Consider the following 17,663-nt stretch of genomic DNA (forward strand, 5'->3'; position numbering starts at 1 on the left):
AAAAGGTGCCTAAGTTCGAGTCGCACACACCGTGTACATTGAGTATGACAGAGCAATCATCAAGATGTGCACAGTCAAAAGTTGATGTGAAACCCAATTTGCAAAAGTGTGAGATGACTAAACATCACCTCACGTGCACAATAAAGACTGTGAGACTGCCAAAAGTTGGTGTGGCACAACGCTTTCCAGGAGAGAACACACTTTATGCGCACTGCTTGTAGTGTCAGTGCGAAGACATCATAAGTTGCTCCATCCAATAAACTTTTTACACATGTTCAAAACCATCATAAATATTGTTAATGAATGTGATATGGGCCTAAACAAACCCACTTAGATGGGTTAGTATGGTCATAAGTAGTGGATTTTTCATCAGGTTTCTTTGTGGTCAAATATCTCAATTTTCCCTTGGCAGTGAGAAATACTTGGATTGACTTAGACCACTAAAAAAAAAACTCCCACTTAACTTAATAGAGGTTATCTACACTCCTAAAATCAGATGGATTTATAATCCAAATTTCGGGTCACTTTTTATCTCCATAACAAATAAAAAAAGAGTACCTCACAAGCATAAATGCAGGTTGACCTAGAATAATAGATGAGCACCATACTTGAACACTTCAAATGATGCATTCGCCACACTTGAACACTTCAAACAATGCACACATCACCTTAGACAAAAGAATCAGCCCACACATCCACAACTTCCACTCGGCCACGAAGAAATAGTCGTGAATATAGCATCCAACATGGGCAAACAGCCAACACAGCAACAATTACACTTTTTTTAGAAGTGAGAATTTCATTAAAAGGCAAAAAGCCAATATGTACAAAAGAATATTCGTACCCCGAAAAACCTTACACTACTTAAACCCCGACGAAAGTTGAAACAAACTACTAAACCCCATCTCCCATTCTATTACAAATGATTTAGCCCTCCTAAAAACCAAAATCACTTTCTCGCTCTTGTTTTCAAAACATCGACAGTTTCTTTCTAACCATAATGCCCAAAGCCCCGCTAGACAAGCTAATCTCCATGACTTTTTCTCTGACTTTCCAAAAACCCACCCATGCCAAGATGGCAAAAAATCTTCTATAGTAGCCAGAAGCACCCAGAGAACCCCAGAGAGCTGAAAGAAACAATTCCAAACCTCCCTTGCAAAAGGACAAAGAACAAACAAATGATTCATTGATTCTACATCTTGGAGACAGAAGACAAACATTCAAAAGACCCATATTTCTCTTACAAAGATTTTCAATTGTTAGCACCTTGTTCCTTCCAACTAGCCAACCAAAAACGACTACCTTCAAAGGAGCCATGTATTGCCAAACGTATGTCGTTAAAGATATCCCCACATTTCCTTCACCTTCTGTTAGAGACCGGTACCACGATTTAACTAAAAATTTTCCTATTTAATCTTTTAACTATCTTAACGAATCCAGGCTTGAAGAAACCAAAGAAGCCTTTGCCAAAAGATGGAGAAGCCTAATAAAATCTTCAATTTCTTCATCTTGGAAATGCCCCCTACAAGGGGGAGCCCAAATGACTTCATCACCCCTCCAAGAGAAATAACTAGAAACCTCCATATTTGGCTCTTGAGCCAACCCTGCTAACCATGGGAAATTGGTTGCCAAAGAAGTCTCTCCTAACCACCTATCTTTCCAAAAGTGAATGTTTTTCCCGTTCCCTAAGTCGAACCCTATCCCTTCCCATACCCTTTGTTTTAGGGACACCACCGACTTCCACAAATAAGATGCACGAAACAAATAAGAAGGTTTTGTCCACCACCCACTCTCACCCACCCCATATTTACTTTATATCATCTCCCTCCACCTAGCTCCAACCTCTACCCCAAACCTCCATACTCGTTTCCCAAGTAACGCTAGATTCACTTCCTCTAATTTCCTCAAACTTGCTCCTCCTTGATCCTCTTCTGAACCTTTCCATAAGAAATCCCTTCTCCGTCTTTCCAAAGAATTTAGCACAGATTTTGGGCACTTGAATAATGACATGAAATAAACTAGAAGATTAGACATAAACGCATTTATCATAATCATTCTCCCACCTCCCGATAAATAGCTCAATTTCGATTTGGACATCTTCTGATGGCATCGCTCAATGACATTGTCCCACATATGCCTTGTTGGTTTTCGCATACACAACGGAAGGCCAAGACAAGTAGTCGGAAAAGATCCCTCCTTGCACCCAAAAATATACACGAAAAATTTAGTATCTAATTTCGAGATCCCAACTCCAAGAATGTCACTTTTACTAACATTCACCTTTAACCCCGAGACTGCCTTGAAAGAAAAAATAATCAACTTGAGATTCTGCACTTTAAAACTATCTGCCTTACAAAACAGAAGTGTATCATCTGCATATTGTAAATGCAAAATCTGAAAATTTGATCTATCCACCCCAAATCCTTCCACCAAACCTATCTCTTCTCCTATCACAAAAACAAAAGGATAGGGCAACAGAGGGGTGCCTTGCCATAACCCTCTAGAAGCTAAAAAGAAGCCATTCGGTGAACCATTAAGCAGGATAGAAAATTTTGCCGACTTAACACACGCCTGGATCCTTGCTCTCCATTTGAGCCCACATCCCAACATTCCCAGCATGTAGTCAAGAAAGACCTAATCCACATGGTCATAGGCCTTTTCGATATCAAGTTTGCAAACTATACCTTGATCCCCTCCTCTTACCCAAATCAATAATTCATTGAACAGTAAGGACCCATCAACTATCTGTCTCCCATCCACAAAAGCCCCTTGAAAAGCCAAGATTATATTCCCTAGCAACAGCTGAAATCTAGATGCCAAAATCTTATAAGGACCTCCTAACAAGCTAATAGAACTAAAGTCTTTAAGACTTTTTGCTCCTTCCTTTTTTGGGATCAAAGTTATAAAAGTTGCCCCTAATTCTGCCACTATAAAACCTTTCTCGAAAAATTCATTCATGAAGCAAAGCACATCTCCCCTAATCAAGTCCCAAATTTTCTAGGAAAAAAAAAATCTAGTGAGAAACCATCCAGCCCTAGGGCTTAATCTCTACCCAAGTCACCCACCGCTTTCTTGACTTCTTCCTCCAAGAAGGGTTGCTCCAATGAGGCCGCCACCTTTGATGAGAGACCGTCAAAACATAGATCATCTAGCAGAGGACAATCCCACCCATCTTTTGATAAAAGATTTGTGTAATAGTTGACTATAGCACCACCAATATTCGCCTTCCCCTCAAGCCTTTGACCATCTTCCATAAGAATTTTGATCTTGTTTGTTCAAGTCCGAACACTAACCATTTAATCTTTAATGGTTAAATGATAGAACTTGGTATTCTTGTCCCCTTCTTTCAACCACAATGCCCTCAATCTTTGATGCCATTTAATATCCTCTTCAAGTAATATGGCAGCATATTTCGCACAATAAACCTCTCGCCATGCTCTCTCTTCCTCCAATAAATTCCCCGCCTCTACTTTACTATCTATCCTCTGCAACTCCTGTAATCAACCGGACGTTTCCTCCTCCTTGCCTACAAAACCAATTTTTTCCAATCACTTTTCTCTCAACAGTTTAAGCTTTTGAAAAACGGAAAATTCTGCACTCCCATAAACCGAAAATGATGTCCACCATTCCACTATCCTTTCTGAAAAGCCTTCTATCTGTAACCTAGCAAACTCAAATTTGAACAGACGTGGGCCCCAATTCTTCTCATCTACCTCTAGCAGTACCAGGCAATGATCGAAGAAATGTCTAGGCATACCACTCTAATGAATCATTGGAAAATTTTCCACCCATTCAGTTGAAATGAGGAATCAGTCTAACCTAGACTTTGTCGGGTCAGCTCTCCCATTTGACCATGAAAAGTTGGCACCACCCATTAGTAGATCCACCAACTCATTCTTCAAAATCCAATCAGAAAAACGTTTGTACTTGTGGTCAATTTCTTCCTTCTTGACTTTTCGTGAGTGAACCTTACGACATTGAAATCCCCTCCCAAACACCATGGTAAACACCATATATCTCGGCATTTATCGAGTCCAGCCCATAAATCACCACACAACTTTGGTTACTGCAATAAACATCCATGTGAAATCCGAAGTGATTTCTTTCAACACAACTGAAACCGAATAATCCCCAAACCAACTATCCTCTTTTTGCCACACTATCGAATTCCAAACCACCAATATACCTCCCACCGCTCCTACCACATCTGCAGCAACCCACTCTTCATGTTTGCCCCACCATATCAAATTTATCAACTTCTAATATAAATCTTTCAATTTAGTTTCCTGAAAGGTTGCCATTTGAATTTTGAATTTCTTACAGAGATCTTTTATTTGACCCTGCTTTTGTGAATAGCCCAAGCCCCTAACATTCAATGTCATGATCTTCATATAAAACTTAGTGATTCCAATTTACCCCTACTCTTCCTTTGCTCTGGCTCATCTCCTCCATTTAGATTAAAGTGAACATGTTTGGGGATTATTTGCCTCCCCCTCTCCTCAACAAATTCAAAATATGCAATATAGTCCTCCAGCCTATCCTCAAATCCAACCCCCACCAATCAAGCCACCTCCATCGTAACAAGTTTAATTCTTCTCATTCCCAGCACCATTGACAACCTTGTATTCTGCAAGTGAAAAAGAATCAAAATATCAAAGACCCTTGACTGATCGGAACACCTGTTAACTATTACTGTGTTTCGAATCTGACAGTCGATTGCCGTTGGAGAAATAAAAACCAGACTCCCAGTACTGTCTTCAAGCTCCAAAACCAGCCCTGCATGAGAGAGTCCATCGGAATCTGGAAACATCTTAGACCCCCTGTTATCATAAACTACCATTTTCCATCAAGAATCCAAGGCCTCGACATCTGTTTCTATTGCTATTTAGGATAAGTTTGCTGCATCCGAGGCCTCCTGCAACAGCCGCACCGTTGATTGAGCTGAATCATCATGATCAGAGAAGTTCCCCACTCCATTAGTAGACTTCAGGGCTGCGGAATCTCCAGAAAAGGAATTGGATTCATCAGGAGTTCACGACATTAACTTGGGGAACCAGAAGTAACTTGAATCGCCCAAATTCGCAACTTCCCCCTCTCTATTTGCAGGCTCGAGGGTTGTTGAAACGTCATAAACGCAATTCGCCTCTTCGGATCTACCCGACAATACTTCAGGAAACATGTAGTCATTCGGAATATTGGGGCAGCTCTGAGCAAGAAACTCTGTTCCCATAGAGTTCTGTAGACATGGAAGGTCGAGGAGCCAAGAAACTGCAAGAACAGAGGCAATAGAGTCGAAACCTATTTCTGGCTCGAGTTCACACGTGTGCGCACCTAAGTTCTCAAACGCACGTGCCTCATGATAAGAAGAGATCCCTTTTCTGAAACCATCATATACAGTTGAGTAGAGTTTAGAAATCTCAGCGCGTTCTCGGTTGAAATTCTCAATAACCCTGCATTTATTTCAGATGGCTCCTTCAGCAAATGTGTAGAAAGCGCTTGGACTCCGTCTGCAAAAGAAGTTATCGTCGATTCAACATGCAATTCCGGATATAGGTCTAAGGCTTCACGCGTCCATCTCTCAGTTCCACCCCCTTCTCACAACCAATAGACGAATGACAACACTCCACAAATCGAAACGATGTATCGCAAGAGTATGGTATCCATGTTCCATCTTCAACAGTGGTCCCAACCTTCATTTCCAGCTCTCCCACCTCGAAATTAATCCGATCCTTCTTCTCCTTCACCCTTAAGAAAACCTGTCTTGGGAAAGTGACTGTTTTTTTCTTCCTAATTTTGAGACGGGAAAATGCATTTCAACGCTATTATCCGTGTTCTTGTCTACCTATACAACCTTACCGATACATGCTCCTAATCCTTTGATAATATTGTCCATCCAAAGTTCAAGAGGGATCTTCCTGTTGTCATGTGCGATCGCACATTCGCATATGCACACATATGTGCACTAATCACATATGCGACAGTGGCATATGCGATCACTGCACATATGCAATCGCATATGCCACATGTGCCATGATATGCGATCGTATATGCAGCATATGCGATGTATTCGATCACATACAGCATATGCGATCGCATAGTTGCCAACGGTCAGATATTTGAACATATTCTGACCGTTGGAAAAAAAAAAAAAAATTAATCCTGATTTTTTCTCTATAAAAAGGGATTCTAAGCACCTACATGCTCTCAAAGCTCAAACTCTCTATCTCTATTTTACTCTCCTACACTCTCTCTTACACAATTCCAAGCCTCTAGCTCCACTCCTCCATCCATATTTCTTTCAAGAATCTAGATTAAGATTGAAGTTTCAATCAAGGGACAAGTACATACATCCACAAGCATTCAAGAATCAAGATTCAAGAGACATTACAAGACAACCATGCTCTCCATCCATTGAATTGAACTCTCTTTCTAGTTTCTAATTTTTAAGTTATAAATATTCACACAACACACCCACCACTCTCTCTTTCTATCTCTCTTTCTAGTTTCTAATCTATTATCTATCTCTCTTTCTATCTCATTCTCTCTTAAAGTTTCATAATATCCAAGTTCTAATTTTTCTAACAACTTCTAACATTTTTTTTTTAGTTTGTTTGTTACTTTGTTACAAGTTACAAGTTACAAGTTATTGTTGTGTTAGTGACTTAGTGTTACAACTTACAACTTACAACAACACAACTTTACAAGTCTACATTCTACATAATTCTAGAATCAAGATCAAGACTCAAGGCAAGGGTCAAGGACTCAAGGCAAAAGTGAAGAGAAGACAACTTAGACAAAAAGTGAAGATTGAAGAATTTGGAACCTCTTTTTAAAATTTGTAATTATAACTTTGTTTGTGTGTAAATCTCTCTTTCTCCCCTCTCTTTTCCACAAGGCTACAAGTGTAACTCAACTCTCTCTCTCTCTCTCTCTCTCTCTCTCTCTCTCTCTCTCTCTCCTTTTCTTTTCCCTCTTCTCCCTTTCTACAAGTGTAACTCAACTCTCTCTCTCTCTCCCTTTATCTCCTTTTCTTTTACCTCTCCCTTCCTAGTTTCTACTAGACTACTACTAGTCTACTAGTGTAAGTGTGTAAGTGTGTGTGTAACTCTCTCTCTCTCTCTCTCTCTCTCTCTCTCTCTCTCTCTCTCTCTCTCTCTCTCTCTCTCCCCAGTTCCATCTCTTTAGTCTCTTTACTCTTAGTCTCTTACTTTATTTTAGTTTTTACTTTTTAATTTACTTTTTAGTACTAGGCTACTAGCAATCAATACACACACCACCAGCATAATGTCTTCTTCCCAATCTTCCTCTTTGAAACCCAAGTCAAATAACCTGGGTTAGAAGTATGGGCACTTCCGTAGTGTTACGGAAAATACTCACATAATATATGAGTTATGTGGGTATGTGAGTTCCGGTGGCATTACAAGGCACAAACAACACCTTACACATTTACTGGGGTCAAATGCAAAAGCATGCGACAAAATTACTCCAAAAATCCGAAGGAAAATCATGGAGTATATGGAAAAATAGTCAAGAAAGAGATGCGATAGTGCCCTACATCAGAAGGAATATTTGGAAGAAGATGAATATGAAGATATAAACGTAGTTAATGTAGATGAAGCTAGTCTCACTCCCCCTACTTTGACAGCCGGTCTAGACCACAAATACAACCAACGGTCTCGAAAAGAGCCCGAGGGCATGGGCCCATGCATAGATGGTATAGACCACACCCCGAGGATGTGATCGATCAAAGGGTAGAGGCAGTGGGCCGGCTCAAACAACTTTAGAGAACCGGTATAAACAAAAAAAAATAGGAAAACCATTATTCAATATATTGCTAAGTGGTTTTACCAAACCATCATTGCTTTCAACGCCGTTAAATCGAAAAGCTTCAAAGTAATAGTTGAGGCTATAGTTCAATTTGGACATGGGCTTAAACCTCCTTCATACCATGAAATGAGGGAGATGCCTGAAAACTAAAGTTGAATATACATGATCCTTCATAACTGAATATAAAGAATCGTGGAAAACATATAGGTATTCACTAATGGCCGACGGATGGACCGATAGATCCAGTCAGTCTCTCATTAACTTTTTGGTAAATTGTCCAACTGGGACAATGTTCTTGAAGTCCGTGTATGCATCGGGCCATCCATACACAGGAGAATATTTGTTTAGATTACTAGATAATGTAGTTGAGAAAATAAGTGAGGAATATGTTATACAAGTAATTACAGACAACGCAGCCTCGTACATAAAGGCTGGACGTCTTCTTATGGAGAAGAGGCGTTGTTTATTTTGGACCCCTTGTGCGGCCCATTATGTTGATCTTATGTTAGAAGATATAGGTGGGTTATTTATAAGTGTGATTGGAAGGACTAGAAGAATCACGGTCTTTATGTACAAACACGCCCTTCTTCTCAGTCGAATGAGAAAACACATTGGGGGTAACTTGCTATCTCCAGCAGTCACCTTAGTTACAGTCTTTTTAACACTACAAAGATTACATGCAAAAAATTCAGAACTTAGAAGCTTTGTAATGTCAACCGATTTTACAAGTGGACCTTGGTCAAAGAAGGCTGAAGGGAAACAAGTTCAACAAGCAATCCTTTCTCAAAGTTTTTAGACACAAGTGGTAAAAGAGCTAAAAGCATCCGAGCCCTTAGTCACTGTGTTGCGATTGGTAGACGGGGATGAGAAGCCTGCAATGGGCCACATATATGATCCGATGAAGAGGGCGAAAAATAATATCATGGACCATTTTAACTATAGAGACCGTGATTACAAGCCAATTTTAGATATTATAGATAGAAGATGGGGCAGCCAAATATCAACTCCATTGTATTCGGTTGCTTACATCCTTAACCCAGCCTGTTTATTCGCTTCCGCTGATCCAACAAAAGCACTAACTATGCATATAGTTGGATTTATTAATGTCTTGGAAAGAATAATTCCAGATAGAGGAGAACAGGACAAGATCTCAACTTTGCTGGACTTCTATACAAAAAGTGAGGAGATATTCTCAAGGGATATCGTAATAAGGCATCGGACAATGAAATTACCCAATAAGTATACTACTATGAATGTCAGTCTTAGTATCTTACAAATAGTTTTTCTACAAAGTGTTTCTAACCTATTTAAAACTGTTTTTCTCAACTGACTGGTGAGCTGCCGAAGGAGTGGACCCAAATAAGAAGGATCCAGCTCTAAAGAAACTAGCTATGAGGATTCTTGGACTCACATGTTCTGCCAGTGGTTGATAGCGCAGTTGGAGCACGTTCGAGGTGGTAAGTTTAGACTGTTTAGTAATTGTAAACTTCAATTTTTTAGTATAAGGCCTAAACTAAATTAATTACCTAAATAGCTAATGTCAAATGCGCTTTTTTTCTTGCAGATTCATACCAAGAAAAGGAATCACCTTGAGTAAAAAAAAGCTCAACGACTTGGTTTTCGTTCAATACAATGAAAAGTTGCAAGAATAATTCCAAACTAGGAAAGAAAAGCCTGGTTCCTTTGACCCTAACTACTTAAATGAGTTTAATGCAGATAATGAGTGGCTCGTAGAGACGGAGGACCCGGTATTTGCTGGAGAGGACCTGACATGGCTACAAGTTGAAGATGCCGCATAAGAATGGACACCTGATGAAGGTAGTACCACTCGAAGGCAAAGGATTGGGGGGAGCCAGGGGGCGAGTAGTAGCCGTCAACCTGTTGAAGAGATTGAGGAGATGGTGATAATGATGATCAAGCTGAAGATCATCCACCATTGGATGTTGATGAAGTATTAGTACGTACAGATGATGAAGAAACGGAAGAAGAAGAAGTGTATGTGGAAGAAGGAGATGACTCGAATGATGATGATAGTGGTGGTGGTGGTGGTGGTGGATAAATGTATATAGTAATAGTATATGATTAGATGAATAATAAATAAATAACTTCTTCATTTTGTTTACTAAGTGTGTCGATGTTGATTGTTGATGTATATGTAGTGTTGAATGTTGATATTTCATATTTGTTAAATGTTAACTATATTGTAGAATGTAGAATTGTTGATGAATGATGACTTAATATTTAATTCATTATGTAATTGGTTTTATTTTACTTAAATTAAATGTATTTCAAGGGTCAATGGCATATAATAATTTATTCATTTTTTTCTTAATTTATCCCTATTTTTCTTTTTCTTTTTTAAATTTGAAAAATGTTTTAAAAATAAAAAGTAAAAATGTGCGACCGCGTATGCGATTGTGCGATCACATATGAGCATAGGCATATGCAATCGCACACGATCGCATATGCTATTTAACAACATTCTTCCATATCTGGTACCTATGCCCTTCCCATCCAAATACCAACCAATCCTCCCATTTTTTAATATCCATGATAAAATCAGTGTGTGGTCTTTTGAATGCTGCAAAAACCTCTTCTACATGATCTTCACACCCCAACGAGAGGCATCGCACCAACGTGACGGTTTTTCACAACTATATCTTCCTCTAATCTCCACAATCGTCTCTTCCACTGTCCCCGCTTTTACTGTGATAACAAAACATAACTGAAAAGACTGAAGATATTCATCTAACACCCTTTTATCTATCCACACTGTATCTCCTTCGTCCGATGATTTCCTCCAAACCCACCTGTCAACCTGATTGAGCGTATCCTCTACCATTACACCCTATTTTTGCTTAGTATTTGACACCACTTCCTAGTAAGATTTTACTCCCATGGTCGGCCTCGCTTCTTCCGACATCATAACCCCTGATCGGGCCCCATTTTGTCTGTTTCCCATAGTAACCTTCTCTTTTGATTTCAGAGCTCCAGATTTGAGATGAAACTTCAGTTCACTATTCTTCCTTTATGGACCATACTTAGCACGTTGAACTCTTGAGTTTAATCCCCCCGAAGCTCTCCCCATTCAGTTGGTAAACAGCTTGATTCATCCCCTCCATTGTACTCATTCGAACGAAAGAAAAACCTCTTGGGGAGTTCGAGAAGCCAATGCCTTCATTCCCCCCACGCACACATGGACCATTACTAAAGGTCCAACACAGAAATTTTCGGCAAGGGGAATGAGGGCATAAAAAATGATAATGCTCTGATACTACGTAAAAAGTTGAAAGATAGATGGAATAGAGGGGAGAGAGAGAGAGAGAGAGAGAGAGAGAGAGAGAGAGAGAGAGAGAGAGAAGACAATGGGCTAAGTTGACGTTCAAGATAAAGTTTCATAATTTCATTATTACATAAATGCCATTAATAACAAAAGCAAAAATCTGCTCTATGTCCAAGACCTAAATAACCTATCTAAGTGGGCCTGCCTATGTAGACCCATAAGGGAATTACCAACATCATGGCTTATACCACGAATTGATAACCATCATCGCCATGCCTATGAAATCCATGATTCATTCTCATTGTAATAAAGCACCACAATCACTTAAAAGTTATAAACTTCAATGCTACAGGTCTTGTCAACACTTGACAACAGTCAACACATACCTGGATATCAATCAAGACATGTACTGCCACCCTATTCTTCTAAAGCAGACAATGGATCAATTTCCAAAGTGATAGCCACATTAGCATTAACCACTGAGGAGAACTCACTCCTTTTCCATTTCTTAATTTCAATCACTAAAACTTACAACACATAAATTCGAAATTGTTCTAAAGGGCAACCAATATGAACTATTTTTCATTCTCATGATCCACAAGGTTGTTTCTAGGTAGGAGGCAGAAATTTGACATGGAGTATTTTTGGACCCAATATCATAAATAGCTGTAGTGAAAATTACTATATAATAAATGGTTTAACATCACACACAAAGTAACATACAAGCATTAAAATTTAGATAACATATAAAGCATGCAACAATAAAAATCCTAAAGCTTTCCTACTTTAATAATTTCTTTTACAGGAGTGATGGAAATGTTAGCATAAAGGAAGGCTGTCAAAATGCAATTACTATAACTGTAGTTGTATCGTAAGGCTTACCTGGGTGGAAGATATAGAGTAAAACAATGCACATGTTGCTTCAGATTCAGGTGCTGGAGGATCATCCCATAGAACTTCCTGGTTCCAAAAGAAATGTAAGTATTAAATAGCTAAAGAAAAGAATAAAGTGGAGATGGAAACAAATAACCTGTATTGAGTGAGCGACATTCTTCAGAAGTGCCACTTCAATAAAAATAAGCGGTTCACCTGAAGAAGTATTTCCTAACAAATTAGTTTAAGAACCTTTGTCATGCATATCAGAAAAGCATGAAACATAAGTTTATTACAAGGATACTGATGACAATAGACATACACTTGGGTAGTCAGGCGGAAAAGGAAATGAGGAATAAGGAGAGGCAAAAAATGTTTGTTGTAGGCCCACAGGGCTCACTTGTGGACAAAAAACTTAATTGAAATTGAAAATTCTTCATTTCTTACAAATACTTAAAACCTTAGAAAACTCAGGAAGCATAAAGCCTTCTACTTCCTAGAATCCCTTCTAAAATCCCTATGAGTCCTAATTCTTCCCTACCATTCAATTGATTTCAAATCAATCTACCTACAATAACATCAATCTGATTTTGAGTTTCAATTAGAGTTCTTTTGATTCAAATGAGTAGGCTGTATAATGATTTCTAGTTCTAGGACCAGTAGTTCTAGGGATCGACTCGGTTTTCCCAACAAAAAAATCTCATTATTAAGGAATCAGATGCACCCCCATCAAATAAGTGGGCACTACAGACCCGCAAGTGATGCAGGACATGAAATTCAAGTATGATGTGCAAGAATTCAAGCTTAGATCATACCAATTCAGAAACAGTTACACAAATTCCACATCCCACATGATAGTCCAAACATTCAATGAAAGAGGAATCTATACGGGTCCAGGCCGACAAAGGCTAGGGCTGGACCAATAAAAATTATAAGTCAAACGATGTCAAAGGGAAATAGAAATCAACCACACATGCATAAGAATCAGTCCATAATCCAAGGGATTCCCCAATTTCAATTCAAGGAACCCTAGGGTGAAAAAAAAATGGGCAAATAAATTAGGGCTAATGCAAACTAAGGCTGGGGTTTAGGAAATAGGAATGAAAAGAGGAAAACCTGACCCAGAGAAAGCTCCTGCGTGCAGATGGTGACCTGGAGCTGACGCACGTGCGTGGGTGGGCTAGCCGCACGTGTGATGGAAGCCCGCCTCTCCAAAGTGACACCTAGGCCTTCGTCGGCCGAGGGAGACCTCCAATCCCTCAAAATTTGACGACGATCCGACGTAAGGTCAAGGCGTAGTACTCCGCCGAAGTTTCAGCCCTCCTACAGGTCCAGATTTTGGAAACTGGCTATAGGGGTATAAATAGCTGCAAAGGCTGGGAAATTCAAAGCAATAATAATGATAGAGGATGAGAGATATGGATGGAAGAAGATAGGGGCGGATGGGGATAGATGGGGCTTCGCACCACGATAGTTAGCCCTTCGAAGAAGGGAGGGCTTCGCATCCACTTTTGAATTCTTCCACAACTCACGAAGAGAGCAGAAAAATAAAGCAGGAATTTTTATTAAACTCGAATGAATGAAAAGAACTACAAGGGGTGCCTATTTATAGGGAAAACTCTATACCCCAAAAACTCGCACCATGTGCGCAACCTATTACTTGACGATGAAGTAAACTAAAATAAAAACCAAACAAAGAAATCTAAAGCGTTCATGATGTTCTAAATAATAACAATAAGCAAAACCTAAAATATAAAATCAATCCGACGAGTGGGCCATAATCATGAGATCCCATGATGGGCTTTTCTTGACTATCGGATCCACTTTTTTTGAACCAAAACTTGTCTTCTAGCTAGGAGGCCCTCCTTGGACGCCGTCATCGACCCAGATAGATGGTGGGGTCATCCTTCTGCATACGTACGTGCGTAGGGGTGGTGGTGTGTGTGCGCGTGTGCGCATGATGTCCCCATCAATTCTCTCCGGCTGCGAAGATTTCGCCACTGGCGAAATAAAACTCTTGAACCGATTCAGGATGTCAGGATCAAGACTCTGAAGCTCCTCCTCAGTGAGCCACGTGCTGTCTAGGCGTGACTTCCCTTTAACCAGGTACTTCTGAAACCCGCCGTCCGACGTGGATATTATCTGATGGTCCAGAATATCCTCTATTTCCTTTCTAAGTGTGGGAAGGGTAGGTATGTGAGGTAGAGGCTGAGAAAATAGGTCGGGAAGGGTAGATATGGGACGTAGTAGCTGAGAAGATGGATCAGGACAGGTAGATATGGGAGGTAGAGGCTGAGAAAATGGGTCGGGACGGGTAGGTATGGGAGGTAGAGGTTGAAAAAATGGGTCTGGAGGGGTAGGTATGGGACGTAGTAGCTGGGAAGATGGGTCCATACGGATAGGTATGGGAGGTAGAGGCAGAGAAAATGGGTCAAGAAGAGGCTATGGATTAAGGGAAATGTCTGATGAATCAGGACGGTTAGGCGAAAGGCTGGACAATGCATCAATGACCCCTTGAAATGCAACTAGATCCTCCACATTGAATGTGGAACTAATTCCCATGGAGGGTGGAAGATTTGCCAGATACGCATTGAGACCGTTTCGTTTTATAATTTTGACAGGTCCAACGCTTCGCGCGTGTAACTTACGAACGGACCCCAGAGGATACCGCTCGGGCCTAATGCGGACCATCACAGTCCCTTACATTGAATTCCTTGAAACATTTATACTGGTCTGCAGAAAATTTGTAATGTTCATTACTAGTAGTGATTTTCTGCCTGATTTCTTAATGCCATGAATGAATGTGATGCACAAAATACTCTGCAGGCTCTAACGGCCTATGGGACAGTGACATAAGGACAAGATCAATAGGTTTCTCAGGTTTATAACCAGTAACGACTTCATAAGGACTGAGACCTGTGGACCTATCGACAAAACCATTAAACGTAAACTCGGTTGTAGGTATTACGGTGTCTCATGTTCTTGTGTGCTTTATATCCCTCTTAGGGGGAAACTCATCCGGTAGATCATCAGGAAAGACATCATAAAACTCATCTACTACCGGAATGGCCTCAGTAGGTAACTCTACACTAGCCTCTGGTGCACTCTCTCTAGCCAAGAGGCCGCACACGTTGTACCCCTCAAAATTATGGTCTTGATGTCCCTCATGGGGTGAGGGTACGGGTGCACGCCCATGACTGATTCCTTGGCCACCTCCATTCATTGGTTTATCCTCCTGGCCCCTGCCTGAGATTGGTCATCTTTCCAAATGGTGGGGTTTGTCCTGAGGGAGGCCTCTATTTGGTCAAGGCATTGGTCTATGTCATGTTCCAAACACTTACCCCAAGACTCGATCTGCTGAGACAGCTTGTTTAGTCACTCTAGCAGTTGTTCCATGTTTAGCGTAGGGTGTTAGCCAAAACCATGACCCGTACGTGTTGGACGTACAACTTGCAATTCCACCTAAGGACTTTCTACGATGACTATATGGGACTAAATGATCCTATGAGACTCTATATGAGGGAAACTACGCAGTGCTACTAAAATCCAACAATATAGTTGTCAAAATAAAGGAATAATAGAAAGTTACAGCAATGTAAATTGGTAACTTCCTGCTAACAGAAATTTCAACAACTAATATCAGGGACTATGGACTCGTACAAGCTACATATGATGAACTGAATGCATGATGGACTCAAACAAACTAATCCTAAACATGTAATGTATTCCCCTATAAGAACCCTAAGCTTTGATACCAAATTTGATGCAGGACATGAAATTCAAGTATGATGTGCAAGAATTCAGGCTTAGATCATGCCAATTCAGAAACAGTTACACAAATTCCACATCCTACATGATAGTCCAAACATTTAATAAAAGGGGAATCTACGCGGGTCCAGGCTGACACAGGCTAGGGCTGGACCAATAAAAATTATGAGCCAAACGATGTCAAGGGGAAATAGAAATCAACCACACATGCATAAGAATTAGTCCATAATCCAAGGGATTCCCCAGTTTCAATTCAAGGAACCCTAGGGTAAAAAAATGGGCAAATAAATTAGGGCTAATGCAAACTAAGGCTAGAGTTTAGGAAATAAGAATGAAAAGAGGAAAGCCAAAGGAAAACCTGACCCAGAGAAAGCTCCTGCATGCAGATGGTGACACGAAGCTGACGCACGTGCGCGGGTGGGCTGGCCGCACATGTGATGGAAGCCCGCCTCTCCAAAGTGACACCTAGGCCTTAGTCGACTGAGGGAGACCTCCAATCCCTCTAAGTTTGACGACGATCTGACGTAAGGTCGAGGCATAGTGCTCCGCCGAAGTTTCGGCCCTCCTACAGGTCCAGATTTTGGAAACTGGCTGTAGAGGGATGAATAGCTACAAAAGCTAAAACTGGCTGTAGGGGGATGAATAGCTGCAAAAGCTTAAAAATTCAAAGCAATAATAAAGATCGAAGATGAGAGATATGGATGGAAGAGGGTAGGGGCGGATGGAGATAGATGTGGCTTCGCACCACGATAGTTAGCCCTTCGAAGAAGAGAGGGCTTCGCACCCACTTTTGAATTCTTCCACAACTCACGAAGAAAGAAGAAAAATAAAGCAGGAATTTTTATTAAACTTGAATGAATGAAAAGAACTACAAGGGGTGCTTATTTATAGGGAAAACCCTATACCCAAAAACTCGCACCATGTGCGCAACCTATTACTTGGTGATGAAGTAAACTAAAAAAGAAATTTAAAGCATTCACGATGTTCTAAATAATAACAATAAGTAAAACCTAAAATATGAAATCAATCCGACGAGTAATCCACAATCATGAGATCTCATGATGAGCTTTTCTTAACTGTTGGGCTCACTTTTTTTGAACCAAAACTTGTCTTCTAACTAGGAGGCCCTCCCTGGACATCATCATCGAGCCAGATAGATGGTGGGATCATCCTTCTGTGTACGTACGTGCGTAGGGGTGGTGGTGTGCGTGCGCGTGTGCGCATGATGTCCCCATCAGCAAGATATGGCCAAAACAAAGCGGACGAGCTTCCAAGGCTAAGCGACCCAGCTGAAAAACAAATGAGTGCGCTAGCACGACAGCTTTTCAGCAGTTGCTGGCTGGATTCAAAGTTTATTAGTAAAACGTGCTAGCACCAACAAATTTGATGCTTTCAGTGGTTGATGCCAGTCGGCATTGCCTAAGTAACATCTGGCTCTGTTTGCGTGCTTCTCTCCATCCGCTGAGTCAGTGGAAGGCAACTTGATCTAGCCTTCAAAGAAGCCAGTGCAGCAAGCCAATCCAACATACATTAAAACGCATGCACCTTTCGACTAATTCTGAAGAAGGGAAGAATCTAATCTAATCGACCTCAAGAGAAGGAGGGAGCAATGTTCAAGGGACAATTAGCTCAATTGCAGACTCGGTGGTATTAAAGACATGAAAAGTGAACCTGTCTGCAAGTGAGTTTTCAGCAGTGTAACAAGTGCTTCGTTTCCAAAGCACGGGTGAAACGTCTTGTACTGAGTCAACTTGGATATTTTGTGTACGTGATTTTGAAATGCCGCTGAAAGTCTTATAAGTGGAGTTACACGAAGTGCTTCCATTGTGAAGCACGAGTGTAACGTTTTGAACAGGAGTAGAGCCTAGAAGAAAGTGACTCATGCGGACAGCAAACTTTTTTTCAATAGAAA

The 17,663-nt window shown here is 40.5% G+C and overlaps 1 protein-coding gene across 13 annotated transcripts in view; it reads right to left on the minus strand.

Annotated features, from left to right (window-relative positions):
• The window catches only part of LOC131228670 (uncharacterized), a 105,671-nt gene that overhangs the window by 45,816 nt on the left and 42,192 nt on the right, over positions 1-17,663 (minus strand). For all 13 annotated transcript variants that reach the window (XR_009163046.1, XR_009163047.1, XR_009163048.1 and 10 more), the window contains 2 exons: positions 12,141-12,199; positions 11,993-12,070 (listed from right to left, as the gene is read on the minus strand). Coding sequence is in view for 10 of the 13 variants with exons in the window: in XM_058224497.1 (XP_058080480.1) it covers positions 11,993-12,070; positions 12,141-12,199 (137 nt within the window). In the remaining 3 variants the exon portion in view is untranslated. The remainder of the gene's footprint in view (positions 1-11,992; positions 12,071-12,140; positions 12,200-17,663) is intronic.

This window comes from Magnolia sinica, chromosome 16, assembly GCF_029962835.1.
Source record: "Magnolia sinica isolate HGM2019 chromosome 16, MsV1, whole genome shotgun sequence".
Lineage (NCBI taxonomy): Eukaryota > Viridiplantae > Streptophyta > Magnoliopsida > Magnoliales > Magnoliaceae > Magnolia > Magnolia sinica.